This window comes from Pituophis catenifer, unplaced genomic scaffold (assembly GCF_029215685.1).
Source record: "Pituophis catenifer annectens isolate HBS135680 unplaced genomic scaffold, rPitCat1.0.hap2 SCAF_1, whole genome shotgun sequence".
NCBI lineage: Eukaryota > Metazoa > Chordata > Lepidosauria > Squamata > Colubridae > Pituophis > Pituophis catenifer.
In genome coordinates, this window is record NW_027256881.1 from 216129528 (window position 1) to 216151339 (window position 21812).

At 36.5% G+C, this 21812-nt stretch overlaps 1 protein-coding gene across 1 annotated transcript in view; it reads right to left on the reverse strand.

The window, feature by feature from the left end:
* Positions 1–21812, reverse strand: part of THSD7B (thrombospondin type 1 domain containing 7B) — a 469405-nt gene that overhangs the window by 232678 nt on the left and 214915 nt on the right. The window contains exons 7-8 of the mRNA XM_070957022.1: positions 15189–15383; positions 1645–1879 (exon numbers count right to left, since the gene is read on the reverse strand). Of these exons, the coding sequence (XP_070813123.1) occupies positions 1645–1879; positions 15189–15383 (430 nt within the window). The remainder of the gene's footprint in view (positions 1–1644; positions 1880–15188; positions 15384–21812) is intronic.

Consider the following 21812-nt stretch of genomic DNA (forward strand, 5'->3'; position numbering starts at 1 on the left):
ATACAGCTCTTGCTTCAGCAATACATCTATGTCATTAGATTTCTATATAACAGTAAAGACCCAATTATGTGTTAAACAATGTATGATGGAATAGAGAACAAAACCAAAAGCTGATGAAGCTTCTTCTTCTTCTTCTGAAGGAACAGGAGGGTTTTTTTCTTATCAATTAGTCTCATTATCTTAAAGCATTTTAATTAACTGTACAGGAGTCAACACAGCCTGCTCATTTTCAGGAGGTTTTTTGTGTTTTTTTTTTTTTTTGAGAGAGAGAGAAAGAGAGAAGATGCAATAAGAATTAAAACTAGTTTGTAATTCTCTAGACTCATTAACAGAGCACAAAAGTAATTAGCAATGTCTTGATTTGGAAAAAAAATGCAGAAACATCTGTATTTCTAATTTCTCTCAGCTACTAAAGCCAAGCAGATTAGGTCAGCTGTGAGGCTAAATATCTTCTTTAGAATCACATTTGTTTTTCATAGGATAATTTCAATCAAACCTAACGGTGTAATAGTTATTCAGCATCTTTTTTTTTTTTATCTGGGGTTTGGAGCGTAGGAGCTGTGAACAACTGAAATATGATTTGAAAAAAGTACTTCAGACCTCATGTGTACACAGCATCTTCCTATTATTCCTTAAAATAGGCTCTTTTTATTTTACAAGCTTGTTTGTGATCCTGAAAAAAAAAAAAGAGATGCTAGTGTTGCTTTAAGGAATCTTCCTCATTAAAGTTAATGTGACTCTTTGCAATATCTTTTGGGGGCTGTTCCAGAAAATAGCAGAGAGGGCCCTTTATTCACCTAAGATCTAAAGTGTACTTCTGGCAAAGTATTTTTCAAAATCTATTACAGTCCTCATAAATTTACCTTAACGAAAACAGAATCAGTTTTGAAAGCATTTTTCCTACTGTAGAATCATTTTGGTAAAGATGCTCAGTAAAATTTGGCCTCACATGCCCAAAAACTTCGCCCTTAGCAGTTTAAAATAACACTTAGGTAGTTACAAGCCCTCCACCACTCATGCAAGTGTTTTTGTTTCTGATATGGGACCTTCTGTCGGGGTGAAACTTGAGGTTGGAGGTGAGCAGAAATCTTAACACGTGAAATTAAGTCCAGATGAGGAAGAACAGATTTTGCATCTTTGGGCCAAACAATTCCAGAGGAGCACCACCTTTGTCTCTGAATAGGGTTTTATATCCCAGCTCAGAAATTATGCACAACTTGGGGCTCCTCCAGAACTCATAGCTCCTGCAAGTGGTAGCTGTGCCAGAAGGGTTTCCACATATTTATGCCATTGCCTGAATTTCAGGAGTACAGTTAAGGCCTAGGTGTTCTACCTAATCTGGAAGAAAAACGTACTTCGCATATTACAAATTTACAGGTCAGTTTTATGCTTTGCATGGGAGAGACCATTCTGTCTATTTGACCGTCTATTTGATCACTTTAATGCAATTCTGTTCATCTCTTAGAAACAGAAGCATAGATTCACCAGAGAAAGAATGAGAGGAATTATGTGGTAATGAGGGTGGCATGTCCACCATCTTGCTAAGTGCACAATTCTACAATGGCCTTTTCCAATTTGTACAGAACAAAAAGTATGAGAGTGTTCAGAGGAGAACAAGCCAAATATTATAGCCATACTGTATACCTTTTAGCTGGGACCTGGCCAGAGTTATTTTTCACACAAAAGACCCTCCTAGTCTGTACTCCAACTCCACAGGTTGCCTTGTTGTTCCGATTGGTAGTCGTATTCAGAGTTGTTAGCAAGGCGTTTTCTGAACAGAGACTCCATGCAGTGGTTTCCCAGTATAGCTGATTGCAAGAATGCTCATTACACAGTCGATACTCCTGGAGTGATGAAGGAGGAGGACAAGGCTTTCCACCTGTGAGTGATAAAAGCAACATAAACTGTAGCAATGGTTTCAAAAATAATGCCACTATTCAAGACGACACCCTGCCTGCAGTAAGCAAAGTTCCAAAACCAAGTTGTGCATTGTAGCAGTCAATTTAAAAGAGAGAGAGAGAGAGAGAGAGAGAGAGAGAGAGAGAGAGAGAGAGAGGAATCTTTAAATATGTTATACATATCTTAAAACAGGTGTCTTCAAACTAGGTCTTGTTAGGTTTAAGAAAAAAAGAATAGAAACTGGGGAAATAGTATTATGTATACTGATATATAATAGAATATATTATAATTACAATGTATACACAAATGTTAGAAGTTGAAAGATTATGATTATGTATATTTAAATAGTAGTAAAAATAAAAATAATTTTATTTCTATACCGCCCTTCTCGCGAAGGACTCAGGGCAGTGTACAGCCTATTAAAAGCACAAAGACAAACAACAATTAAAATAATTTAAAATTATTAAATAATTTCGGCTCAATATTAAAAACCCCCAAAATTTAAAACATCCAATTTAAAATCATTACATTACATAGTAGTACTGTATATAAAGTATACTGACTCAGACAATACACTGTTCACTAAGCACTTATGGATGTTATAGAAAAAACTATAAATAAAAATATACTTTTTAAAAAAGAAAAAAAAAATCCCAGAAACCTTGATCAAGAGAAAACACACTAGTACAGGTAGTCCTCAATTTACAATAGTTCATTTTGTGACCGTTCAAAGCTACAATGGCATTGAAAAAAGTGATTTACGACCATTTTTCACCCTTATGATCGTTGTAGCATCCCCATGATCACATGATCAAAATTCAGACACTTGGCAACTGACTCATATTTATGACGGTTGCAGTGTTCTGGGGTCATGTGATCCTCTTTTGCGACCTTCTGACAAGCAAAGTCAATGGGGAAGCCAGATTCACTTAACAACCGTGTTCCTAACTGAAAGAACTGCAGTGGTTCACTTAACAACTGTGGCAAGAAAGGCTGTAAAATGAGGCAAAATTCACTGAACAACTGTCTCACTTAACAAAAGAAATGTTGCTAAGGCTCAATTGTGGTCATAGGTCAAAGGCTACGTGTAATAGAGCACTGGCACAAAACGAAAAGCAAACTGCCTATTTTTGTATTTAATATTAATTAATACAGAATATGTAATTCATATTATAATATTATTAATAATAATATTACATTAATATGTAATTATTTTCAAAGTACACAAATAGAACTTGGATTTTACAATTATTTGGAAGGCTAAGCTTTTACCCAACAAATCAATATCCAACGATTGGGCTATGCTGCTTTTCCTTGGATAAAAGCTCAGTATTTAGAACAATTGCTATTATTTGCAAGTAAGATATTTTCTATCTATAGCCTACAGCAGGGGTGGACAACTGTGGCCCTTTTACAATCTGTGGACTTCAACTCCCAGAATTCCTGAGACAGCCAAGCTGTCTCAGGAATTCTGGGAGTTGAAGTCCACAGGTTGTAAAAGGGCCACAGTTGCCCACCCCTAGCCTACAGTCATGTGAAAAAGTTAGTACATCCCATGTTATTTTTTTTCTTTTTTAATATGTCTGGACATTTTGTAGAAGTAGCAGGTTCCATCCTAGGGATGAAATCCAAAGAGGAATCAGCCTAGAGTCACTATGTAGCCACACATGGACTAAATCCAACCCCTCTTGAACTCCATTAATCTTTATCTAGTGTCAAAATAGCGCTAACCATTAGTTGGATAGATTCCTGTGCATAGGCATGCAATAATAAATCAGTTTAATTGGAACTTCACGTGTGGTCCTGGTCTTTCATGCCTGACACATTTCAATACTTTATCTTCATTCAAACAGCATATAAACAGGTGATGGCATTAAAGAAACAAATTATGAAAATTGGCAATTATTTATTCAACAAAAAATTAACAGATATGCCATTTGTGCCTTCTGTGCAAAAAAAATAAACGCACCCTTGGATCAAATATCTGGTATTGCCTCCTTTGGCAGAAATAAACTCAAACAGGCATTTTTAATATCTGTATACTAGTCTCTGACATCAACTGGGAACATTTTCCCCATTATTCCATACATTTTTTTTTTCAGCCCTGTAATGTTTGGGAAGTTTTGCATGTACATCCATTTCAAATCACCCCACAGCATCTCAATAAGATTTGAAAACGGTTTGACTTAGCCATTCTAGAACCTTCTATGTCTTTTCTCCCCCCTCCCCCCACAGCTGTTCCTTGATGGATTTACTGAAATGTTTAGTGTCATTCTCAGGTTGCAAGGTCCACTTTCAGTTGAATTTTAATCTTCTGACAGACAGTCTCACGTTAGATCTGTTGTTGTACATGGCAAAGACATTTCAATGCCTATTTGGCAATTTCAGGACTTTCCTTTAAAAGCTCTATCCAGAAATTCCCCATTCTATCCAAGGAAATATTGCTTGTCATGTGAAATCAGTCAGAAGATCTGTAAATTGTTCTTTCTCCCTGGATGGCAATTCAGTGGCAACTCGGTGGGACTTCATTCTTAAGTATATTTGCAAGGGATGCCTTCTTGATGATTAAATAGGCCTCTTGGGGACATGCAGGTATTTCCGCCCCATGAAAAGCGAAGAGAGATGGATGGACTCACTACAAGCTGTCTGTGCTGCTAAGCAAGTTAGAAACTCCTGGTGGATTTCTAGTTCTTTCTGCTTTCAATTCTCCCAGCTACCATTTAGAAAACATGACCACCAGAGGAAATGTTTGTGGGAATTTGGGAAGTGTGTGTGTGTGTGTGTGTGTGTGTGTACCAGAAAACAAAATCAGGAAGGGGTAAGGAAAGAGTAGTCAGTCATCTTCTGCATGGATGTGAAGGACAAGTGTATGTCCATTTTTTAGTCCAGTGTTTTCAGGCTTCTGCCCCTTCCCTGCCCTTAGTCCTTCCTGGGTTCCATTCAGGGTAGCCAGTTTAACAAAAACAGTTTTAGACCATAGTTAGGAGTCTACAAGCTTTTATTGTTACTGAATAGTAATGGCCTTTTTTGCTGAATCTTTATGCATAAGGGAAATATAGACTGCTTTTAATTTAAAAAAAAAGGAACCAACCAGAGACAATTTTGATAATAGTAGAGGTTATTGATATTGACTTCCTTAGTTGATAATTATCTCTTTCTGAAACATCAAATATTTTTTTAAAAGATAAGGAGGAATTTGCAGAAGCACATCGCTTCCTAAGGCTGAAGTAGTGCAATATCTATTAAAACAGTTGGTGTAACATACTGTCTAAACCGAGATTGAACACTAATTACCATAAAACTAAACTATTCTTAAACAATGATATTCTACTCCATATAATAATCAAATAATTTAATCATAATTTATTGCTGTAAAAAAAAGCTATAAAATAAGACTGAAAGGAAAATAGAATTATCATCATTATTATTACACTTCAAGAAAATATGAAAATATTTGTATTTTTGAAAATATATTTATTTTATGCATTAAATATGAGAAACTGAAATGAAGATGCAGATTGTGTCTAAAAATTGGTTTGGGCTAAAGAAAACTGATGCTTAAAATTCACATAGGGCAGGAGTCTGCTACCTTAAACACTCAAAGAGCCATTTGGACCCGTTTCCCACAGAAAAGAAAACACCGGGAGCCACAAACTCTTCTGTTGCCTGCCTATTTCTTGAGTGGCCACAAAACTAGCATATGTAGTTGAATTAAACATTCTGTTTTCTTCTGAAGCTTTTCTTTTCTTGGATTTATCCATGGTTGGCTTACTGGGGATTGAAAAGCTCAATAAATCACATGTCGGCAGGTGTCGCACATTGGCAGTTGTGACACATATTTTGAGTGACAAGGAGCCGCAACAGAGGGGTGAAAGAGCCACATGCGGCTCCAGAGTCACAGGTTGCTGACCCCTCACATAGGGGAATTTAAGATTCTTTAACAATCATCAAAGTTAATAAAAGTAATTTTAGGCACATTTAGTGTCTGTTTTTTATCTGATGTTCTAGTCAATTTCAGCAACTGGCTGACCAGTTGACCTGCTCCTTTCAAAAGGAAAAATCAAAGATGTTTATGTGGAAACTGGAACAAGCACCAACCCAAGGACTGGCCAAAGGGGACAGTCTCATAGGCCAACTATAACCAGCCACCCTGGTTTAATGCTTCACATTAAATATCCTCCACACTGTATGGATTGGTCTAGAGTTGTAGTCGTCTTCCATTTTTCCAGGACAATCACTAGCTCTGCAGCAGACTACCTATGAGACGGAGGCTCCATTGTGAAGCCATGATAACTGAAGCCAGGATAATTGGGATGCAATAAGTGTACACCTTCCTATATCTATTAAAGAATTTCTATTTCTATACAGCTGATGAACCTTCATTCCACAGGAATTATGTGATTAACGTTGTTTTATTGTTATGTGAAAAAAATATATAGTTGCTATATTTACACTTGTTTAAGAGACATCAAACTCTGATGTCTCCTATTCCACTTTTACAGATTAAATTGTCTTTGAACTACAGAGAGTAACTACACATGGTGATTGCCTCTGCTTAACTTTATATAATGCTTGAGTTCAGGGGTGGAATTCGACCGGTTCGGACTGGATCGCATGTACTGGTGGTGGAGATTTGAAGTGGTTCGCCAAAACAGTAAAAACCACCCCTGGTTGGCCCCGCCCACCCCACCCGCTCGCTGCTCACCCCTTCCGGTCTGTGTGTATGCCCAAGAAGGGAAGGGAGCCTGTTTGGAAGGGAGCTGTGGCAGCCTGCCTGTCCCTTTTACTCTGACCCCTGGGAGGGAGGGGGACCATAAAGGGAGCAGCAGCTCCGCCTAGTGAATGGAGGCTTCTCTCTGCCACAGCATTCAACGTTAAATGCTGCAGCAGAGAGAATCCAAAATTTTCTCCCTCCATTCACAGCGGAACTGCTGCAGCCTATCCCTTTAAGGTAGTCCCCGGGAGGGAGGAGGCCGGGGGGGGCATAAAGGGAGCAGCAACTCCTCTGTGAATGGAGGCTTCTCTCTGCCACAGTATTCGACGTGGCTGTTTGTCTCCTCCTTCTCTGACTTGATGGGCATGGTTTGGTGGGGTGATACCGCCCCAACTTGCCATGAGTGATGTCAAGTTGGCTATGCCCACTCAGTCACGTGACCCCCCCATCACCAAGCCACACCCACAGAACCAGTAGGAAAAAAATTTGAATGTCACCCCTGTTTGAGATGATGGATAGTCAAGGAAATAAACAAATGGATCATAGAACAAATCCATCCAGAATTTTCACTTATGATACAAACGATCAAGTATAAACTATTGCACTTTATGCACATCATGTCCTGACCCAACTCCTTTGAAGAATCCATACTGACAAAAAGTTGTAGTAAACAGAACAGGATGATTAGTAGCAAGATGGATGGACTTAATTATGACAGCAGTGAATGAAGCATTGAGAGACCTAAAGGTCAAGCTAAAGACGGATCATATATGGTTACTAAGAGTCAATGACCCTAAATTAATATCATGATTAAATTAACCATTTATTCTTGCCTGCTGCTATGCATACATTGATTCACTGAGCAAGAAATGTATGATTCTTTCATTAATTTTAGCTACTTTCTTTAAAAAATAATATTCAACATGTTCAGTACAAATTATTCCACTTGCACATTTATTCAGGCTTTTAAAATCTGCTCCAAAGGACCTTACAAATAGGATGATTTAATATATGTAAATATATTACATTTGCATATATTAACATACAGTATGTGAGTAGATTGTTTTTTAGAACCCCATTTTCTTCTTCATTTTTATGTGTTGTGCAATATTCTTCTCATGGATCAATTCCATGAGTAACAGAAATGTCACATCTTCTGTTTTAATTAACTCTGTAAATTTTAAACAGAGTTAACTTATTTTATAAATAAATACCAGATGAATAAATTGTAGCACCTTAGCTTAGTTTCTTTGAGATCCATTAACTGGGTAGAATTAAGCAGAATTTAGGTATATGCAGGAAAATACATTTCATGTTAACATGAAACTATCCAGATTAATTTTCCATTTTTCTGGATGTAGGAAATGTGTTGTTCCTTTCATTACCAAGAATACGCATTGCCATTTTATATGTGTGTGTGTGTATCTATATGTATGTATATATGTATACATACATACATCTCACGGGGTTGCTGTTATGGGGAAACAGTAGGAGGAAGAAATATCGTATATGTTTGCCGCCTTGAGCTAGTTATAAAAAGTAATAAAGGTGGGATAAAAAAATCTAATAAATGGGGCTTCCGGTTTCTCTGCCTTCGGCGACGGCGGTGCCTTTCGGAGCTCTGCCAGCCCCGCCGCCCGTAGAGCCGCTTCGCTACTCAGAAGCGGCTTGAAAGCTTCAAAATCCCAAGGATTGAAGAAGTAGAGATCGCAGGGCACAGGTTGAGCCCCCGTTGTCCCCCAGGGAACTGTTTCTGGGGTGAGAACGGGCGAGGCTCCCTCCCAACCTGCGGAAACTCCGGGCGACGTGGGACGACTTTGCTCTCGCAAAACAAGCCGGCTGCAGGAAACGTAATTTGAAAAGAATAAGTTTTAATAAACAGCGAACCTATCGGAACCCTCAAATTTGGAGACGCAAGTATTAGCGCTTTGCTGATTTTTAAACTGAGACATTTGAGTGAGTGAAAGTGCTTTGGGAAAAAACATGGCGCTTAGCCTTAAAGTTAACGAGCCAATGAGTGTGGATTGGTGAAGTTATTTTGTGTTACAAGTCTTCAAGTTGTTGCAAAGTTGCCTTGTTTGTTAGAGAAGCAAGTGAAAAATTTCTCCCTTTCTAATATTGGACTTTGCTCTACCTTAGCTTTTAATTGAACAAATCTGGGGGACTTTTTTAGAAGTCTTTGTGCAGGAGGGAAAGGAAAAGGAACTTCCCTCTTTAGAAAAACTAGATCACGAGCCAGGATGGCTTCAAAGAAGCAGGAAGGGAAGGCATTAGGGGGGGGATCCCCCACACACAAACATGAAACGCAACTTCCCCCTGCTCAACAGTTACAAACTCAGAAAAAAGAATTTGATGTGGGAGATTTAAAAGAATTTATTTCTAAAACTTTGGATGATAAATTTCAAAAATCTCAACAGGAGATAGATGATAAACTTCAAAAATCACATCAGGAATTTATGCAGGAAATTAATGAAGTTAAAGACATGGTGAAACAGAATCAAAATAAGGTGACCAAAAAAATTTCAGAAGTGGCGTCTGGCCTGGCAAAATTTATTGGGACAGTTGATTTTAAAGTTGAAGAATTTAAATCAGAAGTTAATGTTAAAATGAAAGACAATGATTATAAAATTGATGAGGTTGACAATAAAATGCAGAGAATTGAAGATGAGATTGTTATGATACAATTCCGGGCGATGGAATTCGCCATACGGCTTCGGGGAATTCGAGAGGAGGAGAGACAGGATTTGAGACAAGTTTGCTCTGAAGCCTTGGCTAAGATTTTACAAGCTAATCCTGATTTGGTATTTCATAAAATAGATAAAATATACAGAGTGAACTCTTGGGTGGCCAGACAAAGACAACTGCCCAGAGATGTGGTCATATACTTTACTGATAGAGAAATTAGAAATGATATCCTGCAAAAATCTTTTCACACTTCTGTACAAGTGGGGGGTTCACGACTTGAAATTTTTAAAGAACTACCTCCTAAAATGCTGAAAGCTAGAAAAGAATTTGGTTTTCTTGTTAAGGAATTGAAAAACTTACAGATACCCTTCCGGTGGGACGCACCAGCTGGGATAATTTTTAGATATAAGGGAGAAGGATATCGATTGAATACCGTGGAGAAGGCACAACACTTTTATAGTACTATTCTTAAGGAAAGAACACCATCTCCACGTACATCTACAGTTTTGGAGATTAAGGAGAGTGAAGAGAGGCAATTGAAAGAACAGTCTAAGCAGGAATTAGAAATAGTGCAAGGTGCAGAAGGAGGTTTTCTGAGTGAGCCCTTGCTGGATTCTTCTCCAATTTTGGATTTGATTCAGTTGACTGAAGTTAAAGATCAACGTATAACTAGAGCTCAATCCAAGCTACTTAAACAAAAGCAACAACAACAACAGGAAAGACAAGACAAGAAGGCAGTTAAGAGTACCGTACAAGAGAGTGGCGCTATGGGAGGAGCGAGATCGAAGCTCTCGGATGAACTTCAAATATTTTGCTCTGCGTTACAGAAAGAGGCTGATGACCTTTAAATGTCTATCTTGGAATGTTAATGGGTTGAATTCAGCACAGAAAAGGAAGAAATTATTTACATATTTGAAACAATTTAATAATGATATAATATGTTTACAAGAAACGCATATCACAATTCAAGATCAAAAATATTTGATAAATCCAAAACTAGGAGTACATTATATATCTTCAACTTCGCAGAAAAAGAATGGTGTGGTTATTTATGTAAATAAAAAATTAACAGCGAAAGTTATAGAAGCAGATCAAGATGGTAGGTTTGTAGCAATTGAATTGCTTACAGCAAATGGACAAATTCTTTTGATTGGAATTTATGCTCCCAACCAACAACAGGACTATTTTTATAAGATGTTACATACTAAAATATTGCAATGGGACTATAGATCTATTTTAATTATGGGAGACTGGAATGGAGTAATTGATTCTAAACTAGATAAAAAGAGCTTGGCAAAGTCTAGAATTAGACTACCACAGACTTTTTTTGATATGAAAGAAGATATGGAACTAAAAGATGTTTGGAGAATACATAATCCAAATGAATTGGATTACACTTTCTTTTCTGATAGACATAGATCCTTTTCTAGGATTGATTTTATTCTGTTGTCAAATGATCTACTTGTTAAGACAAAAAGAACAAAGATTTTTCCAAGAACTTTGACTGACCATAGCCCTGTATGGATAGAAATTGAGATGGATAAGGTTGAGAGACGTTCTTGGAGATTAAATGAGAACTTGTTTAGATATGGAAAAAATACAATAGAACTTAAAAAGCATTTGAAAGAATTTTTTGAAATAAATTTGAATAAAGGTACCCCAATTGAAATTGTTTGGGACGCAAGTAAAGCCTATATGAGAGGGGTACTTATCTATATGAATTCTAAACATAGACTGCTCCGACAAAAGAAAAGATCTGAGTTGGAAATGGAAATAAAGAATAAAGAACAGTTACTTATTAAAAACCCATCAGATGAAAGAATACGAAGTGCTATAAAACTTTTGAAAGATCAATTTCAAATGCTTATGGCGGAACAAGTTGCAACAAGCCTACAATACGCGAAGCATAACACATTTTGCAACGCTAATAAACCGGGCAGATGGTTGGCTTACACATTGAGGAAAAAACAAAGTGCACGGATTATCGATCGTATTGATATTGGAGGGAAAGAAATCTTTCAACAAAAATTAATTAAAGAAGCTTTTGTGGACTATTATACTAAATTATATGCCAAAGAAGAGGTGCAGAATGGACTTATAGAAAAATATTTAAATGATAAGAGAGTTACAAAAATTACCGATCAACAAAAGGAAAGAATGAATTATCCTATAACAGAGGAGGAGATAACAGCAGCAATTAAACAGCTAAAAACAGCCAAAGCTCCTGGCACGGATGGTTTGACTGCAGTGTACTATAAAACTTTACAAGCTGAAATGGTGGGACAACTTAGAGATTTATTTTGCAATATTCAACAAGGGGGTAAAATACCCCCATCTTGGACAACTGCTTATATATCTTTGATACCAAAAGAACAAGTTGGTCCTAAAAAACCAGAGAATTATAGACCAATATCTCTTTTGAATACAGACTATAAAATTTATGCGAAGGTATTAGCCAACAGGTTGATGCCAGTAATCCAAAAGGTGATTCATGAGGACCAAGCGGGATTTATTGAGGGTAGATATATGAAGGACAATGTAAGGCAAGTAATAGACTTATTGGAATATCTTGATAAGAATAAACAGATTCCTGCAGTGCTGGTTTTCTTGGATGCAGAGAAGGCCTTTGATAGAGTGGATTGGAATTTTCTACTAAAGACTTTAAAAAAGATGAACTTTGGGGATCAATTTATACAGGCGATTGCAGCAATTTATCAAGAGCAAAAAGCACAGATTATTATTAATGGAAGTTTGACGACAGAGTTTAAAATTGAAAAAGGAACAAGACAGGGATGTCCGTTGTCCCCACTTTTATTTATTTTAACATTGGAAGTCTTGTTAAATACAATACGGCACTCTAAAATTTTGAAAGGCATAATGATAAGGCAAGAGGATTATAGAATAAAGGCATTTGCAGATGATCTGGTCGTTACCCTATCACAACCAATGGAATCAACAATCCTGATGAACGACATTATACAAGACTATGGTAGAGTTTCAGGTTTTAGACTGAATTCAAAAAAGACTAAAATGATAGTTAAAAATATGACACAAGATCGTAAACATGAGCTTGAAAGGAGGGCAGGTTTTGAAATTGTACCTAAGGTAAAATATCTTGGAGTTCAGGTTGCAGAATCAAACATGAAATTGTTTCAAAATAATTATGAGGTGTTGTGGCGAGAGGTTCAGAAGGATATGGAGACTTGGAAAAAGCTGCAACTGTCTCTACTTGGAAGAATAGCAGCAGTTAAGATGAACATTTTGCCAAGATTTCTGTTTTTGTTTCAAATGATTCCGGTGCTTAAAAGTGATAAACAACTGAAAGTCTGGCAGTCTGGTGTGAATAAGTTTGTCTGGAACGAGAAGAAGCGAGAGTGAAATTGAAAATTATGCAAGATGTTCCAGAAAGAGGAGGTCTTAAACTCCCAAACCTACAGTTATATTATGATGCAGCAGCTTTAACTTTAACAAGTGATTGGTTTGGAAGTAAAAAGACTGGAATATTGAAAGCAGAAAGTTTTGACCTTGAATTTGGATGGCATGCCTACTTATTCTACGATGACAAAGTTGATAAAGTATTTAAAAGTCATATACTTAGAGACTCTTTGATGAGAGTTTGGAAGAAGCACCGACTCAAATGGGATTACAAAATACCGCTATGGCTGGATCTTGGTCATACTTTGTGGAATACAAATATAATGTCACTCGGGGGGTTTTTATACAAAGAGGTTCTTTTTACAGATGCGGGCAGATGGCAGCTGAAGACATTACAGACACTGTTGGATGAAGGGCTTAATCTAACTTGGTTACAATATAATCAATTACAACTGAGATGGAAAGAGGACCAAAAAACTGGTATTATGTTGCATGAGGAAGAATTGGTTAGACATATAAGAGAGAAAGGTCCAATGCATATTAAAAGGCTTTATAATGTTTTGCTAGAAAGAGATTCAGAAACTGAATTAGTTAAAGACTGTATGATTAAGTGGGCACAGAATTTTGAAGAACCAGTGATGCTGGAGACATGGGAAAAAATTTGGGTTCAGAATGTTAAATTTACACAGTCGCAAAACCTGAGAGAAAATTTTTATAAAATGTTTTATAGATGGCATTTAGATCCTAAAAAGTTGTCATGTATGTACCCTAATGTTCAGCCAAAATGTTGGAGATGCGAATGTTTGGATGCTACGTATTATCATGTTTGGTGGACCTGTAGGAAAGTTAAGGCTTTTTGGATAAAAATTTGGTGGGTCATGCAGAATGTTTTGAGGAAAAAAATTCAATTTTCTCCACAGTTGTTTTTATTGGGTATAGTTAAGGGTTTTACACGGGGTGAGATAAAACTGATATTGTATATGATAAAAGCAGCAAGATTGTTGATAGGTAAATATTGGAAGAATGAAGCTTTACCCACTATCGAGGAATGGACTTTGAAGATGGCCAGTTTTGCTGAGATGGCGAAGATTTCAGCATATTTAAAAGACTGTTCACAAGAGACTTATGAATGGGAATGGAAAAGGTGGATAGAATATGTTCAGAACAAATACCAAACTAGAAAGTATCAAATAGCTTTTATTTGAAAATAATGTATTAGAAATATTTTAATGTATTAGAAATATTTTAATGTAAAGAGATAAAGAGGAAAAATTATACAGGGGGAGGGATGGGTTTAAGCTTGTTTACTAGTGTTATTAGTTATGAGTATATAATAGGGAAGTCTGGGGGGGGGAGGGTTAGGGAGGGTTAGGGAGGGTTTGGGGAGGGAGGTGGGGGGGGTGAAAAAAGGGGTGAAAATCTAATTGTAAAACTTTTGCAATAAAAAAAAAAAATCTAATAAATGCATACATGCAAAACTTTCTAGGTTTAATTTTTCCCCAAGTTGCAAGTAAATAATAACTGTTACTAAAACTATTACAATAATTCACTTGGGAAGGCACTGAATTTGAATGTGAAACAGAACACAACCTTGAAAAGTCAAGTTCCCTGAATGCTATCCTTTTCGCCCTCTCTCTCTCTCCCTTCCTTTCTCTCTCTTCCCCCCCTCCCTCTCTCCACACAAACATACACAAATCATTTTACTTTTTAAAAATTTACATCTGATAATTCTAGCCAACCATGTTCATAACGATTATTGATTGTGGTTTCTGACAAATATGGCAGTCCCTAGTATAAAACTGTAAAGATTTTAGAATAAGAAACAAACTGCACTACCGTCATACTAAAAAAAAAAAAAATAGAAAAAAAGAATTAAATGCTATGTTGAAAACTTAACCCTATCAAAAAAAGGTTTCTATAATTTTTATTCACTTCATATATTGGCTTCCACAAGTGGGACGCAGTGGCTCAGTGGCTAAGAGGCTGAGCTTGTCGATCGAAAGGTCGGCAGTTCAGCGGTTTGAATCCCTAGTGTCACATAATTGGGTGAGCTCTTGTTATTTGTTCCAGCTTCTGCCAACCTAGCAGTTCAAAAGCACGTAAAAAATGCAAGTAGGAAAAATAGGGACCACCTTTGGTGGGAAGGCAACAGTATTCCGTGCTCCTTTGGCATTTAGTCATGCTGGCCACATGTCCACGCAGACGTCTTCGTGGTTCTTCAGCTTTGAAACCAACCCCCTACAGTTGGGAACGACTAGCACATATGTGCGAGGGGAACCTTTACCTTTTTTTTATTGGCTTCCACAGCATCCTAAAGACAAATACATTTTCGCAAGTCAAGGGTGATCTGAAGACTGTGATCTACATGTTTGGAAATCACTGGAATGAAACTTTGGCATATCCAGTGTCTTCTGATAGGCAAAGATTCCCAAGCACAATGCCAGCTTTGGTACTTGACAGGAATTCTATTTGGAAACAAACAAATAAGCTAAAAAAACAACAACCCATTGTTTACCTTCTCCTGGTAATGCCAGTACAGATCTTGTTCTGGTTTGCCTGCCCTCTGAATTTTTATTGGAACAGGACTGAGAACAAGGGGACCATTGCGACCACTCCGTCACAACACAATCCATTCCACAGGATACTTCACAAGTTGTTGTTTTGGAAGGCGATGGAGAATCAGCACAAAAATCATCAGCTACATCCTCACCTAAAAAAGAAAGAAGCCAAAATAAAATGATAAGTACCTTAATCAAGATAAAGATTATTAGTATTGCGATGAAGAATAGGATAGGGAGGAACGGATGTTCAACAATCCACACATCTTTTCTTTTGTGTTGACAAATGTCAGGTCTGCGCAATGTATATCCTCCTACTTTATTGGGATTCAATCATCACCACTTTCTTTGGGCCAACTGCTGAAACTTTCTTCATGCAAGGTGCACAAGTGCAGGGATGGCATCACCTCATCATCCATATATTATTAATTTCCAGTGATTTTATCAGCCTTTGGAGGCATAGTAATACAAAATAATAGAAATCACCGTCTTACAATATATTACAATGTAATATGTGGGTCAAAATATATTTGCAAAATAAGAAAGGACATTATTATGAGCCTCGGTGGTGCAGCGGACTAAAGTGCTATTAATGCTAGCACTTAGCTGCCAGCAGCCTGCAATTAGTGCAAGTTCGAATCTCACCAGGCTCAAGGTTGACTCAGCCTTCCATCCTTTCGAGGTAGGTAAATTGAAGACCCGGATTGTGGGGGGCAATAAGCCAATTTTGTATAGAACAACACCGCTTTGGGGGGGGGGGCGAAAGCCCTAATAAGCAGGTATATACAAAAAAGTATGCAGGCTACTGCTATAATGCATTGTAAGCCGCCCTGAATCTACGGAGAAGGGAGGCATAGAAATTGGACAAATAAATAAATAAATAAATAAATAAATAAATAAATAAATAAATAAATAAATAAATAAATAAATAAATAAATAAATAAATAAATAAATAAATAAATAAATAACGTTTTGGGCTGCGGTAGGCAAGAATAGACAGTATAGATACAACAGCATTTATTGAGTCAACTGGAACTGCTCAACAATAGGCAAATTCCTGTAATTTATACTCTGGGCCAGCGGTGGGTTGCCTCCGGTTTGGACCAGTAGAAAAACCAGCGGGAGGCCCTGCCCACTGCCCGATGTCATCATCAGCGATCTGCACATGTGTGATCCCATTGCGAACCAGTAGTAAAGGTAAATAGAACCCACCCCTGCGCTGCTCCCACTGGGCCTCAACCAATCATAATACTTAAAAAAGTCCGCCCAAATATGAATGTTCTACGTTTCCCTCCAAAACAGTTGAAGTTAACAGTTAGGGTCATCTAAAGGTTAGTTATCACTTTAGCAGGGCTTAACACAACTATATGTATTCAATACAGAACAGACGTATTTCAACTGCCTTGACTTGCCAGTAGTCACATTCACAAGATGCAAAACCATATTTTTGAAATCTCCTACAAGTCATATTAAAAAGGTCAAATTCAAAACCTCTATTAGTTCATTTTCAGACTTCCTAGACTTTTCAAAGCAGGGTACAATTAATCAAATACATTGAAGCAATTAGATAGCTAATGTTTTAAATGAGACTATTAAAGTCCCAAAATCCATCACTGAGGTTGGATATATTAGAGCCGCAAAACAAGTATCAAGGCGCTCATACAAAAAATAAGTCTCTAGTTGTCAGCTGCAAGCTTCAAAAACATGGCAAAGATTGTCCTTAGTGTATTCTTCAGTAAAAGTTCAATATACACTTGATGTGAAGAAAATATTGAGGAAATTATGTCCACTGAGAAGCTGAACCAAATACTTAATAATTCTGATCATGGAGCAACACAAGAGAAATTTATGTGCTATCTTGGAAAGATAAGGGAAGTACATATGTTTAGTTGATCCTGGCCTTTTGGGGCACTCGAAAATAGAAGAATATGGTGATGTACACACAGATAAGACACAGAAAACTGGACTGAGTTATGGATATCAGCTCTGAACAATTCCCCAGTTTGAGCTCTTTAAATCTGAAATCTGAATCCCTGTACAAACATTTTCACTCTGAATAACTTTCCTCCTCCCTCAGGACATCTGCTTTTGTTATATTTAAGGAACCCAAGACTGACCCAATAGAGGCAAGTAATTTAAATATGAAGAGGAGATAGCAGTAAAACTAGGAAATGCAATTGAAGGAGGAAAAAAAGCTATTTGGTTTATGATGATAACATAGAGAGAAGAAATCTATATTTCTTTGTCTTTGCAAAAAGGCACACATGTTGTCAGTGGAAGCAACTGTCAAATGTGCAACAGTAATTTCTACATTTATATTTCTAAACGAGGGCAGCTTTATAGTCTCTGAAATCCAAATAAAACTTTTCAAGCATATTATGAGGAATAATAAAGAGAATTGAGAATCAAGCAAGCAATTATGCCACAATGGATGGATGGATGGATGGATGGATGGATGGATGGATGGATGGATCTCTCTCTCTCTCTCCCTCCCTCCCTCCCTTCCCCCTCCTCCCCCTCTCTGACTTCCCTGTGTGATTAAATATGACGAAGCTTAACTTTCATGATTACTGTATATTTATTCTAGTGTGCTGAATGATGACATAATCATCAAAATAAGAATGATGAAATAAACGTCAAAATAAATGTCCTCCAACAAGGTTTCTCATCATGAATGAATATCAATCTCTATCCATGACACATTTGGCAAGATTCACTTGCTGCAACTACAACCTGTCATTAAGTCATTCTCTGAGAATGGCCTATTGCAGCAACACCACTCTAGATATTCACATCTAGCTGACAGCAGATGAGCTAAAAGAGGAGGCGGGGGGGCGGGGGGACAGGAGAAGAGGGATTAAACCATGCACCAATTATATGTGCTTGTCTCCATAAGTCATTCTGATATTATAGCCCTTGCAAGGATTTTGAGAATCTGCCTGGATGGCAGCTTTTACTAGATTCTAAAAACTAGAGGCATGAAAAGGTTATAAAGAACCCTTTAAAGTTGCAGCAAGAATTATATACGCACAAAATTGGAAACAAGAAGAGGTCCCGACTCAAGAGAAATTAATATCCAAAATTATGGAATGCGCTGAGATGGATAGACTCACCAAGGAGATCCAAGGAAAGGAAGAATCTGAATATTATCTGGTCTGGCAAAAGTGGTATAAATGGTTAGAGGGAAGTGAAAAAAAAAAAAGAGAAGAAGAAAGAAAGAAAAATTAAATAAAAGAAAAGATATCAATAGAGTAAAATAAATTTTTACATCAAATGAAATTTAAGAAAGAGACACCAGATATCAATAAAATAATATCATTATATAAGGTGAGAGAAATAATGTATATTGAAGATATAGGATATTGATATTATAACAATTCAGATATTATAGGCAGATGTCATTAAGATGATGCTTGTTGTAAATTGTTTTACTTGCATTTATAAATGTATTATGTGGTTTCTTAAATTAATAAAAGTTTAAAAATTTAAAAAAAAAAGAACCCTTTAAAGTTATTTTAAGCCTGGGAGTTTTTGATGGTTTACTAGACAGGAGCCAACTTGTAAATTAGTATGTAAGTAAATAAATATAATTTCACTATTTCTATTTAAAACAAGTGTATCACAGATTTGCTCTGGGAATGAGATCAGCATCTCTAAATTTGATATATAATAAATAAAAAAATCGGTCTTATTTGTTACATTTTTCAAAGAAAACACAGAATACGTGTCCATCACCCAACTTTCACAGCTACAATTCAAATGATTTACATTTTATGTTTCTTCTATTCCATATGGACAGAAGTAAAAATTCTAGCTTGTAGTAATAATGGTACTATTGCTATAACCTCTAAAACAAGGAATAGAATTACCGAAGAAAAGAAGAACTAACCTGATCATGGGCTTCAAGTTATCGCAAGAAAATATTTATGCAGGTGAAAAATAGGATACATAACAAGTGCTGAATATCACCTGCTTCAGCATAACTTGAAAAAGCAATATTGGAAAATAATTTCATAAGGGTAACATTGGACGGTTTGACAAATGAATTATACAAATCTTTTATTCAAAATCCCAGTATATGAGAAATGCAAAACAGTCAAGGAAACTAGAATGCCAGAGAGGAATTTACTGCAGTTTCATCCTATCATACAATGTTGCCACCAATTTTCTTGCCTTATAAAATGGTGATTTTATTCTCACACTGGACAAAAGTGACTGAAAATAAAACAATCCATTTATCCATAACTCACTGGTTACAAGATATCTATAGCAACTGCCAAAGATGTATTTCTAATTTCTTTGACTTTTCTCAAAATAAGAAATTGTAGATGATGAAACAAATTATTTGACTCTAGCTGTCTATGGAGATCCTCAGTCATCCAGAACACGGTTGTCAAAGACCAAAGATGCTTTTTCAAAAGGCAACTGTCTTTGTTTTTCCTTGAAGGCGTTTTGCTTCTCACCCAAGACATGAAGTGAAAAGGCTTCTGAAGAAACTTCCTGGATGAGAAGCGAAACATCTTCAAGGAAAAACAAAGAAAGTCCAGTTGCCTTTTGGAAAAGCACCTTTGGGACTCTGGCTTTCTGTGAAATTGATTGGCAAATCCACATTAATGTAATGACCTTCATAAGTCTTCAGTACCAAAGGCTGGTCCACCATCCCACCAGACGGTTACTCTTCTTTCTTCTAGATAGACGACTCTTTGGTCATCAGCTATATTCTATTAAGTTCTTGGCTTTCACCTTGAGAGGATTGACACTTTTGAAAGAAGGAACCAATTTTACCAATTCCCCTTTAAACGTAAGTTATCTAAACCTCTTTCCATTCTATTTTAAATTTTAAAAAAATCCCAGCACATGAGAAAGATGTTTAGAGCGAAATAGAGTTCAAAGAAAGAGGTTCATTAAAATCCAGCTCCCTAACAATTACTACATGCAAGAATTAATTACAGGTAGTCCTTGATTTACAACCATTTGTTTAGTGACTGTTTGAAGTTATAACAGCACTGAAACCAGTGATTTATGACTGTTTTTCATACTTACAGCTATTGCAGCATCCCCACCGACTCAGGATCAAAATTTGGACGCTTGGCAATTTGGCATGTATTTATGATGGTTACAGTGTCCCAGAGTCATGTGATCATATTTTGTGACCTTCTGGCAAGGTCAGAATGGGGAAGCCAGATTCACTTAACCATCATGTTAACAACTGCAGTGATTCACTTAACAACCGTGGCAAGAAAGGTTATAAAATGGGGCAAAACTCACTGAACAATTATCTCACATGGCAATAAAAATTTGGAGCTCAATTGCAGGCATATCTCAATTGAGGACTACCTGTAATAGCAATATGCTCACATGTTCATTAGTCTACCTTCCTTCCTAAAATTAAAAATAAGAATGGAAATTAGGGAATTTGGAATAAGAGTTGCAGAGAATTACTTCATAATTACAAGTTTTACGACAATATAACATTACAACACAACATTATTTTTGTTGTTGTTATTATGCTGTACCAAGCAATGTTGGATTGTATATAATTTTGCAACCAAGCACTAAAGAAAGAAGATCCTGATTTGCACACAAATGGCTCAAGCAATAGTTTTGTTTATTTAATGGCATGCTGTCCGTCAATATTACTTCTTGTATCTATTCTTGTTCTCCTTGTAAAATAATGAAACAGTCATTAAAATACTATGCTTGCTATAAAAATTTATATCTCATTTAAATCTTGGGAAACAATACCAATAAACATTGAGTAACTGCTTCTCTATAACAAAGATGTCAGAAAATGGTAGTAAATTCAGGAATGGAGACAGAAGGAAATCAAAGTTACCATTTGCCTGCTTACTAATAGTAATTTTAAATCTTTCAGGATAAATTGTCTTAATGGGCAAAAATCTACTCTCAAGACATCTAATTAGCCAAAAGAACTGTTGCATTTAAATACTAGGTAACAATAATAATACAATTTAGGAGGAAAGGATTGATTTGATATAATCATTTGTAATGTACTCAGCTCTTAGCAGTGTTGTCATTGACTTTTTTTTTCCCCCATTCTGAGACACCAAATCAAATCCTAGTAATTCTAGTTTCATGTCATTGCCATGCCAACTGAAAAGCCTACATCACACAGACATTGCTATCTGGATGCTGGTTTCAGTTAACATAAATCCAAGAAGCCATGTTGTCAGTTTGTCAGGGTAACCATCAGGGTGGGAAATAACCCATCACTATTTCATAAATTGAAAGAGGAAAGGAAGTTAAGGGAGGGGAGCAAATAAAATAATGAAAAGAATTAGAAATGTCACAGAGAGAGAGAAAAACAAGTGAAGAAGTAATGTTTAACAAAGGGAAAATGGAAAATAACATGAATGTTTCAGAGTTTGCGGACATAGTTCGGGGAAACAGAACAACACAACAAAGTAAACAACATGAATTTAAAGAAATGTCAAAATGGCTTTGTCGTTTCACATGGTGCAGAACATCATGTAATTTGTAATATAAGGTTAACTGATGGCAAGGAACACAAATAATTTTAAAAGAGAAGTAGATTCAGGGGTGAAATCCAGCAGGTTCTG